The sequence below is a fragment of the Artibeus jamaicensis genome, unplaced genomic scaffold (genome assembly GCF_021234435.1).
Source record: "Artibeus jamaicensis isolate MK-2021 breed Jamaican fruit bat unplaced genomic scaffold, CSHL_Jam_final contig_426, whole genome shotgun sequence".
NCBI classification, from domain to species: Eukaryota; Metazoa; Chordata; class Mammalia; order Chiroptera; family Phyllostomidae; genus Artibeus; species Artibeus jamaicensis.
In genome coordinates this window covers 14,666,210-14,689,136 of record NW_026521826.1, presented here as the reverse complement: position 1 = coordinate 14,689,136, position 22,927 = coordinate 14,666,210, and the positions used below count along the sequence as shown (strand labels likewise).

Genomic DNA, 22,927 nt, shown 5'->3' with positions numbered 1-22,927 from the left:
AGGACCCACGGCGCTTCAGCTGGTAGCAGCACGCCCTTGTGAGATCAGCACCGTCAGCCACCTGCGAGGCCTGCAGCACACATCGAAGGGGCTACTGACTAGTAAAGCCGGCAGCCCAGAAGGCCCGGCTGTCACGCTGCACTGAAGCTGGGCTGGTTCTAGCATTCCGGTTCCATGAAGAGCTGGTGTCCGAGGACTGGATGGCCAACTGTGGGTTCTGAGTAGAGGCCATTTGCTATACTCAATATAGGCAGACGGAGAAAGCGGCAGGGAAATGAAGCCAAACTGGCCGGGAAAACTATGAGCGAGTGGGGGCAGGGGTGAGGAAAGAGGGACAGAATGAAAGGCAAAGGGCCAGAGAGAACGGCTGGCTAACACGGCTCCCACTGGTGGACGGTCGGGCCTCTGCGTAGCGGGGCTGCTGTAGGAGTGGGGGCAGCTGGCCAGGGGCTGGGCTGGACGTCTTACAGAGGGCAGGTGACTGGGTCAGGGAGAAAAACTCAGCCAAAAGTGAAGGCTTTTTTGGACAAGCTTCTGCTCTGCCAGCTGTCTACGCGTAGCCACCACTACTGTAGGATGTGAGAAGCCTCTGGCAGGCGTTTTGGACTTGGCAGGCAGTTCTGGAAGCAGCATTGTGACCAGCGAGGAGACCTGGTTTAACACGGCTGCTCAAGACAATATTCCTGGACTTCATAAGTAGTACCCAGGACACCGACAGCTGCTCCTTCTCTCCACCTGCCCCCCGCCGGGTTTCTGCCTGGCCTGTGCCTGGCCAATGCAGGGAATGAGACAAAGGCCCAGTTCGCCTTCAGCGAGTGGGGCCCTGGCCAGGTCTGTCTCCTCTGCCCTCTCTCTGCCTTCAGAGTTTGTCTTATCTCCCGTACGGAGAAGTCTGTCCTCCGTATGTCCCACGGTCTCTGAGAAGGGAAGAGAGATGGCACTCAGCCGGGGGCTCAGCTGGAATGTGGACAAGAGGAGGAGACCTATGTTAAGAACTACTTCTGTGGTCAGTGTGAAAACAGTGTCGGAATGGATGCTGGGACCATTCAGGGCTGGTCCTGAGTGGAAGAGCTACAGGTCCTGCCCTTCGGTCACATGAGAAGAAACAGAGCAAAAAGGAAAGAAACACCTCTAATTAAAAAAAGGCAAAGATGTGTCTCCTAAAAGGGCCGGGGGGATATCTGCAACACACACCGGAGGGCCAGGAGTGGGCAGGGCAGCACGCAGTGAGGGGTGGCCCGGGCGAAGCCCCACTCGTCCTCTGACCTCCTCAGGCTGGGAGACCATGGGCTGTTGGTGAGTCCAAGGAGCTCCAAACACGAAGTGCCCACTCGGTCCCTGGCCAGGTGAGCTGTGAGGGGCTGAGGTGGTCACTAGCACTGCTCGTTCCCAGCAGTGTGCGAGCTTAGAACAAAGCTGCCTGCGCTGGCGGGAGGCTGCAGAGGCAGGTGGCCCATGGCCCGGGCCAGAGGGCGAGGACAGAAGGGGCTGCACCAAGGAGGGAGGGGAACAGACGGGACGGATGCAAAGGCCACTCTGCCACTTGTCAGTGAGCAGGCTGGGCTCCACCCTGCAGTGCAGGCAACTTGAACTACCGAATGGGCTCAAGCAAAGCACTGAAAGAAACCTTGTCTTCAGAGCAGTTACAGCCAAGCCTGAACCAACAACAGAGACCTGCTCTCAAGACTCAGGCTAGCCTGGCAGATTCTCCTTCTGACGCTGCAGTCCTGTGACTGGGATCTCGCTGCCCCACGCCCCCAGTGCTGGCCCAGTGGGCTCCAGGAGGAGGCAGGCCCTCCCCAGGTTGAAGTCAGGGGCACTGGGTGCACTTGCTTCTCCAGGCAGCCTCCTACTTGCTATGCTAGTGTCTGAATGACGCCTCGGGCCCGGCCCCACCTCACTCCCATCCATGATGTATTTAACTCAGCTACAAGCCCCGGACATCAGAAAACACGTTTCCCCCCATGGGCTGTTATGTGGATTTGATGTCTAGGCTTTCGCCAGACTGAATGGGGAGATGGAATGTTGGCCTGGGGGAGATGTGCTATAGAGTCCCTCACTGTGTTGTTGTCCCTGACCTGCTCGCCCCCTGACCTGAACTTCACCTCGAAAGACTGCAGCCAGCACAGCAACGTGAGGGGTGTGGAGCCCGGGCCACCACCGCAAGAGCTCTTTCTGCGAGGGTTTCCATTGCCGTCAGCGCTCCTCTGGCCTCACAGCGAGCGGCGGCGGTGCACCACCGTCTCACCTCGTCTCCAGTTCCCGGCCCCCACTGTCCGCTAGGACTTTCACCGGAAGGAGACCAGCGCTTTCGCCCTCTGGGGATGGGCCCGTTTTCTAACACTGCCCGTGGTGCCTGGCACCACCCACGGCAGAGCGTCCGCTGCACCGCTGGTTCTGGGGACACGTGACAACCGAGAATCACACTCTCTGCCCCAGTGGGAGTGCTGGTGTCCCCACAGCGGCTGCCAGAGCCGGTCACTTCAGAATCACAGACAACAAGCCCTGTGTGGGCACGTCCCGGTGGACGTGGTCAGGAGGGCAAGGGACGCCTGTCCCCGCCGGCTGTGTTGCTGCCCAGCCGTGGGTGCCCCGCGGTCTCTCCTGACCTGAGCATGAGCACCATCTGTGCCTTCAATCGCCACAACCCACACAGTTGTGCCTTCATAGTCACAACCCACAGCTCATCAGACTTGGCGGTGCACTAGGGCAGGAGGGGACGGGACCGAGCAATCTGCTGGGGCAAAGTAAGGCCCAGCACAGCACAGACTGGAGAACCGGCTGAGACTTTCAACTAAACATGAAACTACATCTTCCGAAAATAACTTGAGGCATTTAAAAGACCAATAAAATATAATAAGACCATCTGAACAAGTTTTTTAGAATCCCAAAAGACGAGATGCTTTTGAATATTCAGAAAACATAGGTTAGGCCCTGACTGGTGTAGCTGGGTTGGGCGTCACCCTGCAAAGGGGAAGGTCGCTGGTCTGATATCTGGTCAGGGCACCTGCCTAGACTGCAGGTTCGGTCCCTGGTTGGGGCATCTGAGAAAGGCAGCCAATCAGTGTTTCTCTCTCACTTCGATGTTTCTCTCCCTATCTTTCTCTCTCTACAAATAAAATCTTTAACAAAAAGTGTAGTTAAAGTAGGTTCTGTGATTGGATTTAATGACTGCTCAGCTTCCTGGCCACTAAGGCAAAGAGAATTAGATTTTACTGTCAAAGTTTGCATTTTGACATCTTGCTATTTCCTTTGCTGATCATTAGGAGAACGAGAAAGAAAATCACTACTTAAGTATAACAGATACCACACCTGCATACCCACAACAGTAGCAGGACAACAAAACACGAGAAAAGGACCACTGTCGCTAAAGGAACCAGCGACCAAAGAACCAACCTTGCAGAGGCTGCAGGTCGCACGGGGGCCAGCACGGGGTGCTCACGAAGCTGCCAACAGCAGGTATGTCATGAAAGCCCCAACCCAGGTAAAGTCCCCCAAAAATGACTGATAAGAAGAGCATATCTAGCGTAGCAGCACTGCCCAAACAAAATACCTAAGCACACTGGGTGCCTTTTCTCTTAGAAAATCACAAATCTCACAAGCCCTCCCCTCCACGTCCCCTCCCTCCCCAAGTCCAGACTTTTGTCAGTCTCTTTCCTTGTCCTTCCCTCAGGCTGAATGGAGTTCTGGGTCTTTTTCTTGGTGTCGGTTCTGTTCATGGACACCTGCCCAGGGGGTGTGGGCTGAGCGCGGTGAGGGTCTGCAGTGTGCCCTCCTGGTTTCTGTCTCCTACATGTGCCCACACGGCCCCACCCCAGGGCCGGCTGGCCAGAGGGGTTCCAGGTTCTGCAACTGCTCAGGTTTCTAAGTGCTAGTCCTCGGCAAAGGAACCTTGTCACCTGAGGTCATCAAACTCCTTAGTATTTGTATAGCAATAGGGAAATAAATTATTTAAGCTTCATGCCCACTCACAAGGTTTTGATGGCACATTCATTTGCAATAAATTTAGAAAAAGACTTTCTTCAGGAATCCTTGGCTTTTTTGAAAATTAACTAACTTTAGAGAAGTTTTAGAGTCATGGAAACTTGAATGGAATGGACACACTTCCCACACCCCCAGCATGGGCACCTTCCACCGGGACCACGTGCCTGCTGCGGTCAGCGAGTCAAAGCTGGTACTTTACCACTAACTGCAGTCCGCACTTCAGCCATGCCCCCTCAGCTGTTGCCTAGAGACCGTCTTCTGAACAGCAAATGGACTTTGGCCATCACGTCTCCTTAGGCCCTCGGGCCTGTGTCAGTTTCTCAGACTCCGTGTTTTCCATGAACTTGACAGTTTGAAGACATCTGGTGAGTTGTTTTGTGAGATGTTCCTCAGCTGAGATTATCTGATGTTTTTCCTGTGGTTAAACCTCTGTTATGGGCTTTGGAAGGAAGACCACCGATGTGAAGCCCTTCCCATCACATCCTGTCTGGGGCACACAATCAGTGTGCTTCGGTGAGCTAATCTCAGTCTGCTCTGGAGACCATTTGCTTGTCAGGGGTCTCACTCCCTCGGTGTCACTGCTCACCACCTGCCCACACTGTCTTCTCGGGAAGGAGGTCTCTGTGCACGCTCATGAGGGTGTGGGTGGCCAAGCTCAGGTCCTTGCAAACATGGACCTGAGACAAGGAGACACTAGTCCTGTATGGGCTGGCCTTCTAGGAGAGGTGGAAGAAATGTAGGGCTGTGGGTTGGCACTGTCTTCCCAGGGGGGCTGAACCCATCTGTGGAGACATCTGGGCCAAACCCAATGCACAGAGGAGCAGGGGTACCAAGGAGAGATCCTGAACATCTGCATCTTGCTTCCAGTCCCCTCTTGACACTGAGCTTGTTTCTACCCTTAGGTCACATCAGACTGTCTTTCCCTTCTAACCTCAACCCACACCTGTCAAAGTAGTTCTGCACGGTTCTTGTTGCTTCCCACCCTGAGGTCGTAACTAAGAGGGACCTCCTTTCCCTCTCTGATGGAGAATAGAAGACCTGGGAAATAACCTCTAGATTTGATGCATTTATGAGCATTGTTTTAAAAATAAATTTCTATTTTAAAATTATAGACTACTTACAAAAAGTACCAACACCTATAATATTCCTTACCTGTATTCACCTGTTGTTAACAGTTTACTCCACTTACTTTATCATTAGCGCTTGCTCTCTTACACACTTACACACACACAATTTGGGGGAAGCATTTAAAGGTGAGCTGAATACACTGTGACCCTTCACTCCTAAGTATTTCAGTGTGGTTTCCTCAGAGGAGGGGTACTTTTTACACAGGGACAGAAGCTATCGAATTTAGTGACCTGGCACTGATCTGGGACTTTCTTCTGTAGTCTGTTTTCCAGGTTTGCCCATCAGCCCCACAGTACCCTTCACAGCATCCCTGCCTTGAGTACAGAGCCCAGCTGAGCTTCAGGTTTTGCATTTGGTTGTAAATGTTTCTTAGCTTCCATTAGTGAGGAACACTGACATTTTTGAAGAATACAGCCTCTGTCCTACAAAGATATCATTTATAAATCACGTAACTCAAAATGGAGAAAAGACCCAAATGTAACAGCTAGAGCTATAAACACATTAGGAGAAAACACAGGGCAAAAGCTTCATGACACTGGATTTGGTAAACATTTCTCAGGTATGACACCAGAGCACAGCCAGGAAAAGCAAAATGTGGATAACTTGAATTCCATCAAAGTTGAAAACTGCTCTGCGTGAAAGGACAAGTCAACAGTGTGAAAAGGTAATCTATGGAATGAGATAAAATATTTGCAAATCATGTATTTGATAAGGGATTAATATCCAGAATTCCTACAACTCAACGTCAAACAAACAACTCAATTTAAATAATGGGAAAAAGACTTTAAAAGACATCTCTCTAAAGAAGATACGTGAATGGCCACTAAGGACGTGTAAAGATGCTCAATATCACTAATTATTAGGGAGATGCAAATCAAAACCTCAATGAGATACTACCTCACAACCATTAGGATGGCTGCTATTAAAAAAAAGAACAAATCAGTAAATAACAAGTGTTGGCATGGATGTAGAGAAACTGGAACCCTTGTGCACTATTGGTAGAAATGAAAACTGGTGCAGTCATTGCGGAAAAAAGTATGAAGGCTCCTTAAAAAATTAAAAATAGAATTACCACAAGATCCAGTGACTCTACTTGCAGTTACGGATTCAACAGAATTGAAAGTAGAGTGTAGAGGAGATATTTCCGCCCCTGTGTTTACAGCAGCATCAATTACAATAGCCAAGGTGGAAACAACACGAGTGTCCAACAGATGGAAGAATAAACAGGATGTGGCTTACACGGGCAGTGGAATGTTACTCAGCCTTAGGAAGAAGGAAATTCTGATACATACTTCAAGATGAATGAACCTTGAGAACATTATGCTAAATGAGACACACAAGTCATGAAAGGACAAATGCTGACAATTCCATGTGTGAAGTACCCGGTGTGGTCAAATTCAGAAGGACAGAAAGTGAACCTGGGCGCCAGGACTGGGGGAGGGGGAGGGGGAGGAGCGGTCAGGGTTAACGGGCAGTTGCAGTTTTGGAAGACAAGTTCTGAGGTGGGTGGTGGTGACGGGGGCAGAAAACTGTGAATGCCCTCAATGCCACTGAACTGTACACTTAGAAGATGGCCAAAATGGTAAATTCCATGTTATGAGTATTACAATTCTTAAAACTCTTTGGACATCAATTTGGGGTTCTCTGGTATTTCCTGAATAATCTACAATCAGATTCTTGGCAGAGTTGCTACAGAGGGGATTTTATATTCTCCTGGGATCCTGTCTGGAAGCTCGACAGTCTCTGTGCTCCTATGGGTTTTGTTTCTACTTGTCGATTCTTCGGTCCCTTTAACAGAACATTCTCACACACAATAACGAAAGAGAATGCCACTTAAAAATTTCCGCGTGCCTTTTTTCCCCTTAGCTTGCAACTCTCCTGTGTGAGGGTAGTGAGGAGGGGAAGAGAGTTACACAGAACTTCCACGGGCAGACATGGCAAGGCCACGCCCGGCGGAAGCTAAGCCATCATTTCGTGGCATGTGTCACATGCCATCCCCGAGCCCTGTCCCTGTCTGCTGGAGAGGGAGTCTTCACACCAGCCCCAGGCACAGGCCGGTCTCACGTCTGAGCAGGCCACTGGCTCCTTTTCCACCAAAACTACTCCAAAAGAACAAGCTTATTTAAGCAAAAAGGTGTTTGATTTCAATGAACCCAGGATTCATTTCTTTTACAGTAATTTTCACTTTAGCTCTGGCTGGTGTGGCTCAGTGGACTGAGTGCTGGCCTGAGAACCAGGGGGTCACTGGGTTGATTCCTGGTTGGGGCACATGCCTGGGTTGTGGGCCTGGTGGCAACCAATTGATCGATGTCCGTCTTACACTGATGTTCCCCTTCCTCTCTTTCTCCCTTCCTTCCCTTCTCTCTAAAAATAAGTTTAAAAAATTTTCACTTTATAACAGATTGACATGTAACAGCCACATATAAAAAATTGGGACATTTTCCTTTGGTGTTACATCGATAAATGAAAAACACTAAGTTCTACAATCAAATGGCACCCGGGTCTTTGCTGTGGAGGCTTCTTTGCTGACAGTGAGAGCGGACAACTCAGCAGGGTCTGCAGACGGAAGCGGAGCGAGCAGCCAGTAGGGGAGAAACAGGGTGTTCACAGACCTGCATCTTCTTGTTGCTCTATTTTCATTTGGTATCTTCCAACATGTACAACTGGCCATTTCATTTAAAAAATGCAACATGCTTGTGTAGAGGAAGAGAATGAGGAAGAAAGAGACTCAAGATGATGGATGCAGCATGTAGCCCGACACAGGGTAGAGTTTTATTTCTGGTTGAGAATAGAGTTGGTAGAATTAAATAGCAGTTTTTGTCCCAGAGACACCCCTACTCGTGCTAGGTGGTGGTGGCTATACTGTCCAAAATGTTGCCTGCTGTTGGACGTAGGAGACCTCATTGCTGGTAGAAGAGGCCATTAGTGAGGAACTTCCCTCTAGTGATACTTCGAGTGCTTTGCCCTGGACTTCAGGCTCCACCGCGATGTTGGCCCCCACATCGAGAATCAGAACTCATGCCACTATCTGGACCAGATCTACTGGGCAGTTTTTGAAAACCTAAAGATGCTGAACCACTGCTGGGTGTCAAGTGGACCCTTGCTCCTTCATGCAACTGGGTCCTGACAATGGAGACATCAAGCTCTTCCTGCTGCCTCTGTCTCATGCTCTAGAGGGGTACTTTAGGCCTTAAAGAGCACTGCAGAAACACCTTGCCCACCTCCTGAAAATGACAGGATGCTGCCCTCGGCCTGACCCCTTCCTTGGGTTTCTAACCAGGGTGAGTGGTGGCTGGGGGTGTGCAGCCCCTGGACACAGGCAGGAGCTCGACTTCCTGCACAGTATGTCCAGGAGGGCTGTCGTCCATCTGACCATAGAGAAGCATACCTCATAATGATAAATCAGGAGACTAGTTTACAACTTTGTCTAGAAATAGGAATTTTAGTATGTCTGAGATAGTGGTCTGCAGTGGAAGATCCTTTAGGGCACAAGCTCCCTGGGAACAGATCCCTCCCCAGTCACAGCAAACATGGGACTAGCAACAGCCATGGCTGTGAGATCTGACATCTGATTTTAGAGTTAGGGTGGCCAGAGGTAGCAAACAAAATATGGGACGCCTGGTTAAAAGTGCATTTCACATAAATGACAAAAATTTTGTCAAGTATATCCCATGCATATTTGGAATATAGTTGTAATAAAAATTTATCTTCTATCTGAAATTCAAATTTAACTGGCTGTTCTGTATTTTATCTGCAGCCCCAATTTAGAGGATTTGGTAGAGGTCTTTGGGGTAAGCTTTAATGAATAAAGCAGTAGAAAAAAAATTATTTAAAAAAAATTTTAGGTGTATTTTACTGATTATGCTATTATAGTATTCCCAGTTTTTTTTCTGCCCTTTATCCCCCATCTATCCTGCACTCCCTCACCCCCTGGCCTTCCAGAATTCCTCCCACATCCCTTAGTTCATGTTCATGGGTTGTACATGTAAGTTCCTCAGCTTGTTTCCTCTATAATTCTTAACGTCTCCTTATTTTATGCCTACAAACTATGCTTCATATTCTCTGTACCATTCCCCCACCCATTCATCTCCCCCCTGCCACTGAAAACCCTCCATGTTCTCCATTTCTCCAGTTCTGTTCCTGTTCTAGTTGTTTGCTTCGTTTTCCTTTTTGCTTTTAGGTTCAGTTATTGATAGTTGTGAGTTTGTTGTCATTTAACTCTTCATAGTTTTCCATCTTCTATTTCTTAAGTCCCTTCCACATTTCATATAATAAGGGCTTGGTAATGATGAACTCCTTTAACTTGACCTTATCTGAGAAGCACTTTATCTGCTCTTTCATTCTAAATGATAGCTTTGCTGGACAGAGAAATTGGATGTAGGTCCTCTCCTTTCATGACTTTGAATATTTCTTTCCAGCCCTTTTTTTTTACTGTAAGTTTTCTTTTGAGAAATCAGCTGACAGTTTTATGGGCACTCCTTTGTAGGTAACTCCTTTCCTCTTGCTGCTTTTAAGATTCTTTCTTTACCTTTAATCTTAGGTAACTTAATGATGATGTGCCTTGGTGCATGCTTCCTCAGGTCCAACTTCTTTGGGACTCTCTGAGCTTCCTGGACTTTCTGGAAGTCTATTTCCTTTGCCAGATTGGGGAAATTCTCCTTTATTATTTGTTCAAATAAGTTTTCAATTTCTTGCTCTTGCTCTTCTCCTTCTGGCACCCCTGTGATTCAGATACTGAAATGTATAAAGATGTCCTGGAGGTCCCTGAGCCTCTCCTCATTTTTCTGAATTCTTGTTTCTTCACTCTATTTTGGCTGAATGTTTCTTTCTTCCTTCTGCTCCAAATTGTTCATTTCAGTCCTGGTTTCCTTCTTTTCACTGTCGGTTGCCTGTATATTTTTCTTTATTTTACCTAGCATAGCCTTCACTTTTCCCTCTATTTTGTGACCATACTCAACCATATCTGTGAGCATCCTGATTACCAGTGTTTTGAACTCTGTATCTGATAGGTTGGCTTTTTGTCATGTAGTTGTTTTCCTGGAATTTTGATCTGTTCTTTCATTTGGGCCATATTTCCTAGTCTTGGCCCACATATTACATTGTAAGAAGCAGAGCTTTAGGTATTCACCAGGGCAGAGCAACCCACTTCCCTGTGTTTTGGCGCTGTATGAAACTGACATAATAAAGAGAATCACAATCTTTTTGCTGGTGGAGGGTCTTGCCTTCAATGTATAAAATATGCAACATCTGTGAAGTGCAGTAAAACAAGGTTTGCCTATACAGCTCAAGTTAAGAAGACAAAAGCCCCAGTTAAAAAAAAAAATGAGAGTAGTGACAAGAAAGAGATAGGCTCTCCTGTCTCATCTTCTCCCCCACTGAGTCTTTGGAGCAGACGAGCCCTCTTCCACCTTTCTGGGTGGTGGGGAATGAAGAAGCAAGTTCTCCATGGGGAGGACACCGCCTCGCCATGGGTAGCACAATCCTCACAGCCACCCCACTCCCAGGGACAGCTTCCGTTCCTGCTGGCACTGCCTGGGTCCCTTGAAGGTTGGTTTTAGTGTATCCATTCTGAGCCCAGGAACACTGAGGTTACAGAGCTTGTCTAAGGACTGGAGAAGAAAGTTGGGTTGAACTCTGATTGGTCAACCCCCAGAGCCTTATGTCGCACAAGCTACGGCATAGGGTACATGTGATATATGATGATAAGGTTGAAAGTAATGCTGAAAATTTCAAGCTAGATGATATTTTCACTGGGGAATATTCAGAGGAGACAGTATTTGAGCTGCGTTTGACAGAATGAGGAGAATTTCAACAGTGTGGAGGGAGGTGAAGAAACAGGAGAGGCATGGGCAAGGCCGTGACACCGAAGGTCCCTGGGCTGTGGTCTCCAAAGGGCGAGGAAAAGGGGAGGTACTTCTGAGACTTCCTGCCACTTTCAGAAGAAGGAGCCCAGCAGGATGGGGCAGGACCACGAACCGAGCCCTGCTGCCTGAAAAAGGAGGGCAGGAGCAACACCATGGCCAGGGACTGAGACAGAGAGACCTGGTCAGAGAGGTCCAGATCCAAACAGCAGGTGTTGATAAAAAAGAAAAAGTGAAAGGAAGAGGGCGAGGGCAAGAGCCAAGTGCGAGAGAGAACGGCTGGGCCCTGTGCTGCCAACAGCCAGGAGAAGGCAGTGAAGGGAGCCGTGACTCTGAGCGCCCGGGGCAGCAGCTCCTGAAATGGAGAGCACGAGGGAGGAGCTGTTTCGTGTCTCTCCACCCGGGCATGGCTTTGCTCTGGTTTCTCTAAGTCAAACACTGACGAAGATGAAGGGAGAAGTCCAGTGCAAACCTGTGTGGTGTCTGAAGAGCTCCCCTCAGCTCGCAGCCACATGTCCTCGCCCAGGAGAGAACTGAGCATATGAGACACGAGGTTGGGGGGGGTGGCACTGGGGGGGGCACGGCCGGGTCGGCGTGCCTGGAACTGGGGACGCTTGTCTGGATCACTGATGCTAATCAACATTACTCTTAATTGTAATGGTCACTGATATTACTGAAGGTCATCTTTAATAACACATGACTGCACAGCCAACTCCCAGTTCATAAAGTACTGTCATTTCTATTTTGGGTGACCTTATGAGGGAGATGCATTAGAGATTATTTTATAGATTAGAAAACTATCATGTAAGAGGATTACAGACTTGCCAAGCTCAAAGAATTAGTAACTCACCAAGAAGCTTTTCCTAGGACGCACCTCTCCTGGGTCTTCCTAAAGCACACACTGGTCTGATATTGAAATTGTATGACCTTACTGCCATACGCTGTACTGGCTCTAATTTTATTTTACTTTCCCTAAATCACACCTTTTCTCAATAGGAAGACTTGCCACATTGAAGAGAGCCAAAAGGGCAGGTCCAAAAATTGTTAGAAAGGAGTCTTTTATGCTCCTGTCCTTTTCCAGGAAAGAAAAACTCCCTAAGTCCCTCCTCCCAACCCTCCGGCCATTCCGGGACACTCATACACAGAAGGAGGTAGCTGCCCTTCAACCATCACTGTTCTTGTAGATGAAGGGGATGGACGCTGCAGGCTGTTCTCTCAAGACCCAAAGGTCAGCCGTTTTCATCCACATGGTCTTACTGTGTGTGTTTCTCATGTGCTCTGAGTTCCGGCCTCAGAGAGAACTGCCTAAATGTCACTCACACAGGGTCTCTGGTGAGCTACTGCTTACCTTTTGAAGCTATAGTTTTTTTTCAAATAATTTTTATAGGGAGTAAAGTACGTTTGTTTTAAAGCCTACATATTACATTTGAAAATGTGCATGAATCAGTTACTTGATCTCTTCAAGGTAAATTTCTGAATTTTGAAAACGTTCCAGATGGGATTTTGCTACAGTGCTCAGCCTCCCAGGGGGGCTCCCACAAGACGGGCTCTCGCCTCTGTGGTCCCTTCAAACAGCAGGGCCCAAAACAAGGGCTACCGGGGCCAGGCAGGCAACTGGTATCTCCCTGGGCACTAAGTTTCTCGAGGGGAGCTTATAAGCAGCCACCAGTAACACAACCCTTCACCCTTGCTCAAGGCTGCTTAGGAAGCTGCACAGAAAGGTGACTTGACTTGCATTTTTGTTTTTCATGGAATCTCCTTGACAAAAAAATTTTAATTCATGTAAAGAAATGTGTTGAGATTTTATGAAGTACACAATTATGCCCAAAGAGGAAAGAAATCAAGCGTTCTGGTTAAACTTAGAAAACACAACTCTGATCGCACCTGGCTATGGTGCAGCAATTTCCATTTGTACCTTACGATAAAAAGTCAATTGTATGTTATCAAAACAGAACGTGGAGAGAGTTGAAGTTCAAGCCAACTCGCCCACCTCTACTGCTGTACTCGTAAGAGGACTGACTGCAGTTGGAGGAGAAAAACGTTGCCGCCCCTCCTTTTCCAGGGGGGACCTGCACGCCTGGCAACCGAGAACACATCACAAGTGCATCATACCTGTCATGCCTCAGAGCTCTCATGTCAACATAGACGGTGGTGGGATCAGGTCCTGAGGTCCCCTGCAAGCAAGGACACAGTGTGGTTAACTCCTGTATGTGTGGGGCAGTCTGGGTCTGTTCCCTACAAGCTAGTGAGCATATTCTGGGTGAAATCTGAACCTGAACAAGAATAAAAAGCACTGAAACCACACCTCTCCGTGACTCCTGTTAGCTTTCGGTTTCATAACCTCAATTCTCAGAGGAACTTATTAGAATAATACTGGACGTTCACATAGCTTGACTGTCAATCACGTTTAGAAAATAAGAAAAAGAGGCAGGCCACGTGTCTTTCAAAAAAAAAAAAAGAAAGAAAGAAAGAAAAAGGTTGACAGCGCTGGCCTGGCCAAAGCAGGCCATCAGGGATATAAGCTTCATTTGCTGAGCAATTTGATTGTGTGCATCCAAAAATATGTAGAGCTCCCAAAACTGAAGGAGAAGATGGGACATGAATGGACAGATTAAGGAAAAAGAGATAAGAGATAATTGTCTTGTTCCTTTTAGTTCTAGTTTTGTCTTGGTTTTCCTCCAGCTGTGGGAGGTTATTTTTGTCTGTGTCGTAGGTTCGGAGGTTGGGAGTTTACCACTAGGGAGCAGGGCAGCGCTCGGAGGTCTGAGCTCTGAGCTATCTGGCTGCTTATTTAACCTGGGACCCAGAAATCTTATCTTGCACCGTAAATCCCTTCGTATTACATGCTGAGTTGACTTCTGACCACCAAGCTCTGTCCAGGTAAGAGCAATGTCATTAAAGCTACATTACAAGCCAAACACCTACATACATTTCTTGGGAAGGCAATACAACGAATACCTTGGGTAGAAAAAGATGGAACCAAAAACAAATTTGCCAAAAATAAGGGACTTGCTCAGAATTTATTCGAAGAACTAAAATTCTTCAGGAGAGAATTTTAATTTTGTGCCAAAGGCACGTTTATATACATAAAGATATAAAAATAAAGATACTTTCACAAAGACACACTACCCTACTAAAGAACCCTGGTCACTGGGATCTCACCGCCAAGGCAGAGATTGCATGCAGCCAGCCTCCAGCTGGAAGCTCACTCACTCTATGGTCCAAGGCAGAGAGCGCTCTTTCTAACCTGTGACGTCTGTTCAGTGGAGCTGTGTCACAGACCCATGCTGACTGGAGAAGTGGTTTGATGTTGAGTCATGCAAAATGCATAACCACAGAGAGCCAATTAGTAAGTAAACAAAGGAGAAAACAGATCACTAAAAGAGGAAAATGAAGTAAAATAGAGATGGCCCCAAAGTGGCAAAGAAACCACTGATCCTGTACAATGAATGAAAGTACAGCATTCGTCACGAGTGTGAAGCATTTGGACAGATCGGAGGAATGACGTCAGGTTGGCATCAGTCCTCTCGACCACGTGGTCTGTAACCCCCAGTCAGTCTGGGCACTCAACTCCTCGTCTGCCCCACTGCGGGGAGCGGACAGATCAGTGGTGGGTGGGTGGGCAGGTGCTGGTGTGGATAAAGAGGAAATCCCTACCTGCTCGGCCAGCTTCCACAGCCTGTGGGGCTAGAGCAGCAGGAGGTGGGGAACGAGAGAAAGGAGAGAACACCAGACCGACAAAAACCAAAAACAAACAACACACAACAGACATGGAAACAAAACAACCCAACAGTCAAAAATGGGATGAAGAGGAGGAAGGGGTAGGGAGGAGAATGCAAAAAGCAGGGAACAAAGTAAAAAGAAGATCAAAAACAATGTCAAATATGGAACTGTTAAAAATCAATCACTGTACTATTAAAGGCTAAAAAAAAAATCCTTTAAAAATGTCAACATATCCACAAAGCAACAGAAGAGAGTAATAGATGACTGGCCATGGACACACAGACCTGAGTACTTCTTTTAAACACGTAAGGTTCAATGGTATTACTGGCTAGTTTAATTTTATGGTACTTTTTAAAAGTCTCTTTTCTGAGAGAAGTAGGGAGTGTGAATTATGAAGCTGAGTGTCTCTCTCGGAAACAGTTCCAAGTTCCCTGTTACACTAATGAAGGGAGCCTAGAAGCTTTTACATCTAAACTCAGGGTGTCCAGCCCTCCTCAGCAGGCACAAGAAAGAGGCCAAAGGACGTCTGCAGTGTGAGGGGACCAAACACCAAAACACCAGACTCCTGTGTGGTCCAGCTCAGCATCCTGTGCCAGCCCTCCTGGCTGCCATCCTTGAAGACATCTCCTTCCATTTTCTTTATACCTGCTATGGTTTTGGTACCCACCTCTACCCCTGTTTAATTATCCACATTGGCCCTGGCTGGTGTAGCACAATGCACTGAGTGCCAACCTGTGAACCAAAGGGTTGCCAATTCAATTCCCAGCCGGGGCACATGCCTGGGTTGTGGGCCAGGTCCCCAGTAGGGGGCACGTAAGGAGCAACCACACATTGATGTTTCTTTCCTTCTCTCTCTCCCTTCCCTTCTCTCTAAAACTAAATAAATAAAATATTTTTTTAAATTATCCACATCAGCATGGTGGGAAAAATCCAGAAAGCGACAACTCGGGCAAACTCCTTCGATACGATCTGTTTTTCTGTAGGTGACTTAGGTATTTTTCCAAAGATCCCCAGAAACAGAAGCATCGGAAGTTACCCCACGGCACCTGGGCTGGTTCCCAGCTGCTGTGTCTGCGTGGCCTCACCCAGCCCTCTCCCTACAGTCACATTCCTGGGCAGGCTCCAGAGGTGACAACAGCCGCCTTAACTTGGTGATAACCAAAGCCAGACTGAAAAATGACCACCCCTCAACTTGGAGGTGAGTCTTAAAAAAACCAGTGGTTCCAGATGTAAAATGATGATCCCGCCACCCTCCTCTGTCCCCCCTTCACGATGGTAACTGTGGCTACTGCCTTTTCTCCACGCCTCTGCTGTTAGGAACTGAGGCAGGACTCGAGGAGAGACAGCAGGGCCAGTGACAGTGTGTGCACTTGGAAGGCACATGAGACATTTAAACAGTGGTTTAAATAATGTCCTTTGTGATTATTCTAATTCATAAACTTTGTTATAATGGCTCAAACTTGTATTTTGAAAGAATACATTTGCCCCGGCTGGTGTAGCTCAGTGGATTAAGGGTGGGCCTGAGAACCAAAGGATCACAGTTCAATTCCTAGTCAGGGCACATGCCTGGGTTGCAGGCCAGTTCACAGCAAGGGATGCACGAGAGGCAACCATACATTGATATTTCTCTCCCTCTCTCCTTCTCTTCCCCTCTAAAGATAAATAAATAAATAATCTTTAAAAAAAAGACTTTAAAGAAAAGAATTTTAAAGAATACATATGATCAGGAAGTAATTTTCTAATTTGTAGATGTGCGGATGTGACATAGCCTCTGGAGCAAAACTGTCCCCTACAGTGTTCGGGCGCATGAAGACAAAGACGGGGAGTTAATGTGTGGGGCGTTTCCACACTTTGAAAACACTGAAGACCAGAGTCTGATCACAGGACACGTGTTAGGAGTGCTCATCTTTGCCAAAGCATGCAAGCTGGATTTTCTTTAAGTAAAGGGGTCTCTAATGCACAGAACTATTTCCAAATATTTAAAAATCATTAAATACTTGGGCCAGCAGGAAAGCAAAGTTATTCATTCCAACTTATCAGAAATGAAAAAAAAAACTTTTTAAATTGCAAAAGTGTCCATTTCAAAATCCAGTTGTATAATCAAGTTACTCATGGAATTACTAAATTATATGATGCATACATTACTTACATAAATTATACTAAAATTATTTTTCTTATTGCTATAGGAGTATCACACCAGTGAGGTATTAAGTACTCACTGAATGAGTGAATTACATTCAAATATCAGCTACAGACGTGCAAACTCTCATCCCAAACAGCAGAGAAAATCCAGCCCATACTTGTTCTACCCAGTGGCGCTGTTGCTCTTCAGTGAGTCACATGCTGTACTGTTGGTACGATCTGGTGTTAGCACACAGATCCTTAAGTTTATGTAAAAGTTTTGAGTAGAAATGTGTGAAGCAAAGACACAATTTACTGATGTAGGTGTATCGGCTAGGCTTGGTGTTTTAGGAGTCAAGGAAGTTTTCCCTCCAGGGAGGTCTCGGGGCAGTTTCTGCAGGAGTGGGTTCTGGGGGTCTTTGCCTGCAGTGCGTGGGCACAGCCCTGGACTCACCCCTGGGCCACAGCAGCCGCTGAACTTTAAGAAGTGTTTTCCTTCTGCATGGCCCCAAGCCATGTTCTTTGGTCCTCCTGGCAGATGTGTGTATTAACAACAATATTTTTTAATGTTTTAATTGTGGTCTAATTTGCATAGTGGGAAATGCACACCTTTTAAGTGTTCTGTTAGATAATTTTGATAATTGTATATACTCGTGTAACTCCCACCCCAAACAGCATATAAAAATTCCTTCGCCCCAGGTATATATGGAGTCAACCAAGCTCCATACCCCTGACAAAGCTACAACTTTCTGACTGCTAACACCACAGAATAGTTTTACCTGTTGCTGCCTGGGCCTCACACACATGCAGCAACATGGTCATATTATTTTGTGACTGCTTCATTCACAGAACATACTAATTTTGAAATCCATCCGCACTGTTGTTTCTTTAAGTTCTAAAAAGTTTTCTGTTATACCTGTGTATCACAACCTATTTATCCCATGGTTGATGAACATTTGAGTTATTTATAGTTTATGGCTATCATGAAAAGCTGTAATAGACCTTCTTACGCAAATGTTTGGAGACATGTTAATACCTGAGCACATACAGACATGCTATTCATGGGCTATAATGCATTAAATTTTATAAAAAAACTTACACTGCTCCCCAAGTCACCAACGAATAAGGGTCCTAGTTGGTCTGCACCCTTGTATTCATTTGGTATTGTCAGCCTTTTGGTTTTAGTTATTCTAGAAGATGAGAAGTGAAGTCACTGTGTGATTTTTGTAGTTGTTGTGAAAATCAGTTTCAATGTTGGGTACCACATGCAGTGTCTTATTAGTTCCTTGGAGCAAAGGGTGAGAGGGCCTTGGGCAATTTCAAAAAATGTGAACAAGTCAGGACGTTTCTTGTGCAGAGGCCAAGTTAATTTTCTCAGTATGTTCTAACTTTAGTGTATGTACTAAAGCAAGCATACCACTTAATTTTAATTGGCATTTTCCTAACGAATAATGATGCTGAGCCCCATGTCATGTACTTTTTGGTCATTGGAATTATCTTATTTTGTTAGGTGTCCATTCAAGTCTTTTGTTCATTTCCTGAAAATTTTTTGTTGATTTGTAGTTTTTAAATATATTCTAGATAGACATCCTTTGCCAGGTATATTACAAATATATTTCTCTGGTCCATGATGTTCCTGTTAATTTTTAAAAATATATTGATTAAAATTAATTTTAACTTTGGAGTCCAGTTTATCATGTTTTTGGTTTATAGTTAGTGCTTTTAGGGACCTAATAAGTCTTTGTGTATTTCAAAGTCATAAAGATACTCTAACAGCTCCCTTGAGGGTTTTACTCTAGAAGTTTTATTATAGCCATTGAGGTCTATCATTCATCTAGAATTAAATATTGTGTACTTTATGAGAATGAAACTGAAATTACTTAATTTCACTTCATCTTCAGTTGTTCTAAAGCTATTTGTCAAAAACCTTTTCTTTCTCTATCAAATGGATTTGGCGCCGTGGTGGATTTACCTCTGGATTCTCTTTTTTCAGTTTTTACCTTTTTGTTTTGTTTTTCTCTTTTGGTCTCTCTTCATGACAACATCACATTGTCTTGATCACTGAGGCTTTACAGTGAGTCTTGAAGTCAAGTGGCCTGAACCCCATACCACTGTCACTATTCAGGACTGGCTGTTCTGTTTACTTCGCGATTCCACAACTTCAGAGTCATCTTGTTGACTTCTTCAGGGAAGCCTGCTGTGATTCTGATCGCCATTGCAGTGTTTGTACTGCTCAATCTGGAGGGAAAATGTTGTCTTTAAAATCCCGACTCTTCAATTCCCCACTCTATGAATGTGGGAAATGTAAGATTTCTTTAATTTCTTTCAGCAATGTTATGTGATTTTTAATGTTTACCTTCATTACATTTATTAAAATACTTAAAACTTTTCACATTACTGTAAATAGTATTCTTTTAACTTTTTAAAATTTTAATTGCTGTTCAAGTACAGTTTAGCATTCTTTTTTAATATTTTATTTTTTAGTTATTCATTGCTACTCTGTAGGAATACAATTAATTTTTAAATATGAATCCTTATTTTGTGCTCTTGTTAACTTCAAGTGTTAACATTTATAGTTTTTGTAGTTTTGTAGCTGGGTTGCCAGCAAATCTGCCAATGATGACCATTTACTTATTCATTTCCCATATTTGTACCTTCTTTTGGTCTCATCTCATTGGTAAGGACTTCTGATACTATGCTGATGTTCCTGATTTTAGGGAGAGTACTTTCAATGTGGATCATTAAGTACGAGATTAGCAGCAAGCTTTTTGTTTATGCTTTTGTCAGATTGAGGAAGTTCCCTTTTCCTAGTTATCCTACAAAAAGGTGTTGAAGTCTATTAAATACATTTTTTTGCTTCCATTGATACAACCATATGGTTTTTCTCCATTCAGTTCATGGAGTGAATGAAGCTGATTGTTCTTTTAATGATACGGCAACTTTGCATTCCAGAGATACAACCTGCTTAGTTACAATGCGTTGCCTTTTTTACATATTGCTGGACTCAACATGTGAATATTTTGAGAAATTTTTCCATGTAGAATATTGGCCTGAAATTTCTTTTCTAGGAATATTTTTGTCAGATTTTAGTATGTAGGTTATATGCACTTCATAAGATATGTTGAGATGTTTCTTCTTCCACTATTTTCTGAAAAGTTTTTAAAAAATATTTTATTTTCTTTGAGAGAGAGAGAAAGGGAGGGATAAAGAGAGGGACAGAAATATCAATGTGTGAGCAATATACATCAACCGATTGTGTCTCACACACCATTGACTGGGGGACCTGGCCCACAACCAGGCCTGTGCCCTGATCGGGAATCCAACTGGTGACCTTTTAGTCCACAAGCTGGTGCTCAATCCACTGAGTCACACCAGCCAGGGTGTGTCTGTAAAGTATTTATTAATTAAATGGTACATTAAACATGTATGTAAGAAATGTTAAAACAGGAAATCATTTGGGGTTCTGGAACAGGTTGATTCAATTTACATTATTTTTAATGGGAAAAATAATTAGGTTTTTGAACAAACCGCTTCTCGAAAATCCTTCCAGAATGAATAATGTACAAGAACCAAGGCCTTTATTTTTGAAGTGAGTTTTTTTGTAAACTATGTATAGCTGGGTCTTGTTTTTTAAAAATCCAACTTCATGGAGTGTTTATAGCATTTATATTTATTGGATTATTGATGCAACGATGTTTAAATCTATCTTTCTGTTATTTTTTTTATTCATTTCATCTATTTTTCCTTTTTCTCAGCCTTCATTTGTATTGACTGTTTTTATGTGTCCATTTTATCTCCTCTGTAGAGGTGTTAGCTTTAACTGTTTTTAACATTTTAAAATTTAGCGGTTGCGCTAAGGTTTACAACATGTATCTTTAATTTATTACAGTTTGTATGGTAATAGAGCTTTAAAGTGGCATAGACAGTACACCTGCATGTCTTCCCTCTTAACCTCTGGGCGGTTTTCCATACAGGTGACCTTCACACATGTTGTGAGTCCCACAGTATATTACTGGTTTTATAAAAGTAGCCAACTACCTTCTGCAGAGACTTAAATAACTAGAAATAAATATTACAAGTTGACCCATGCAGTTGCCATTTCCAACATTATTTGAACAGATCCAGATTTCATTTCCTTCTGCCTGAAAGATTTCTGATAATAATTTTTGCCATGGGGGCCTGCTGGCAGTCAATGCTCAGCTTTTGTGAGGCTAAAAAGTTTTACTTAGTCTTTGCTTTTTAAAAATACTTGCACTGAATATAAAATTCTAGGTTGGCAGTATCTTCCTTTCAATATTTAAAGATGTTCTCTAGCCCTGGCTGGTGTGGCTGAGTGGACTGAGTGCCAGCCTGCAAGCCAAAGGATTGCTGGTTCGATTCCCAGTCAGGGCACATGCCTGGTTTGCAGGGCAGGTCCCAGAAGGGGGTATGCGAGAAGCAACCACACATTGACGTTCCTCTCTCCCCCTCCCTCCCTTTCCCTCTGTCTATAAGTAAGTAAGTAAGTAAGTAAGTAAATAAATAAATAAATAAATAATCTTTAAAGATGTTCCCTGCTTTCTTCTTTCTTACATGATTTCTGGTAAGGAATTTGAAGTCATCCCTATCTTCAGTTCTGTGTAACTTGATTTTTTTCCTGGCTGCTTTTAAGACTTTCCCTGTGTCATTGGTTTTGAACAATTCAACTGAGCAGTTTCCTTCATGTTATGTTAGAGGTAGCTGAGTTTTGGGATTTGTGGGTTTATAGTTTTATCAAATTTGAGTATTTCTTCATGTACTCTTCTGGGACTCCTTTGTTCCTCCTGTTTGGGGGGAAGTCCAATTACATGGATATTAAGCCCTGTGCAGTTTTCCTAAGGTTCACTGATGCTCTTTCCATTTTTTGAAATTATCTTTTTTGTTTTACTATGGAAAGTTTCTATTGCTATGTGTTCACGTGCACTAATCTTTTCTTCTGTTGCTGATTCTACCCAGTGCATTTTTCATCTCATGTAGTGTAGCTTTCACTTTCTAGAAGCTCAATTTCAGCATTTTTTCAACATTTCATGTTTCTTCTTAACTTTTAAATCTGAAATATAGTTGAAATAATTCTTCCAGTGTCCTTGTCCATAAACTCAACATCTATGTCAAATTGGTTTGTTTTTGATTGATATTTCTCCTCACTGTGGGTCATACTTACCTGCTTCTTGGCACGCCTGCTAATTTTTGATAGGATGTTGGACATTGCAAATTTGACCTTGTTTTAGGTGCTGGATACATCTGTATTCCTGAAAATTCTTGTCTTTGTTCTACATCAGATTACTCGGAAAGAGCTTGATTCTCTTCGTTCTTCCTTTTAAGATTTGTTAGGTGGGCCCAAGGCAGTGCTCTCAAGAATTATAAGCTTTTCTGTCCGGCCGGTGGGAACAAGCACTATTCCGTTGAATCCTTTTGGCTGGTTCTGTTTCTGGCTTTGGGTAATTTGTGAATATGAAATGAAGCTTTCATCAGGTTATGCTGATTGGCACTCAGCTGAATACTGGGGAGAATCTCTGTGGCACCGTCCTGTGAACTGCAGCTGCCCTGGTCTCCTCAGATCCTCAGCTCCATCTCCTCCATGCAAAGAGCACACTGGGCTCTGTCAGTCCCTCTGCCTGCACGCTGGTTGAAAAATTCTCTCAGGCAGCAATCCGAGGACCAGAGGGTTAGCATCTGGTCTCTCAGGGATCTCTCTTCCTTGCTTCCTGGGGCCCAGTGTCTTCTTTACATATTTGTCCATCCTTGGCCTGTTTCAGGGCAGACAGCACATCTGGGTCCTGCTGCTCCATCTTCGCCAACAGAAAAAGTGTCTATTTCTAATACTTGTAATTTGTTCCCTCCCTCATCTTTCAGATTTATTTAGGTAAAATTTACATAAAATTTTTCCTTAAGTGTACAGGTTTATTTTAACAAATGTATACAGCCAGGTAACCACTATCAGTCAAGACAAAAGTTTTTCGTCATTCCAAAAGTCCTGTCCTGCCATCTTGTAGTAATCTGATTTTTGTGCCTATGGTTTTGCCGTGATAAACCACATGCATGCAGACCCCTGTGTCTGGCTCCTTCCCTCAGCACACCGTTCCTGAGATGCA

The 22,927-nt window shown here is 44.7% G+C and overlaps 1 protein-coding gene across 2 annotated transcripts in view; it reads right to left on the bottom strand.

Moving 5' to 3' along the window:
* Positions 1-22,927, bottom strand: part of DIP2C (disco interacting protein 2 homolog C) — a 433,069-nt gene that overhangs the window by 9,178 nt on the left and 400,964 nt on the right. Inside the window, exons 33-34 of one of the 2 annotated variants that reach the window (XM_053665789.1) lie at positions 14,631-14,660; positions 13,086-13,147 (exon numbers count right to left, since the gene is read on the bottom strand). In XM_053665789.1, the coding sequence (XP_053521764.1) occupies positions 13,086-13,147; positions 14,631-14,660 (92 nt within the window). The remainder of the gene's footprint in view (positions 1-13,085; positions 13,148-14,630; positions 14,661-22,927) is intronic. The other variant, XM_053665790.1, reaches the window with a different exon arrangement.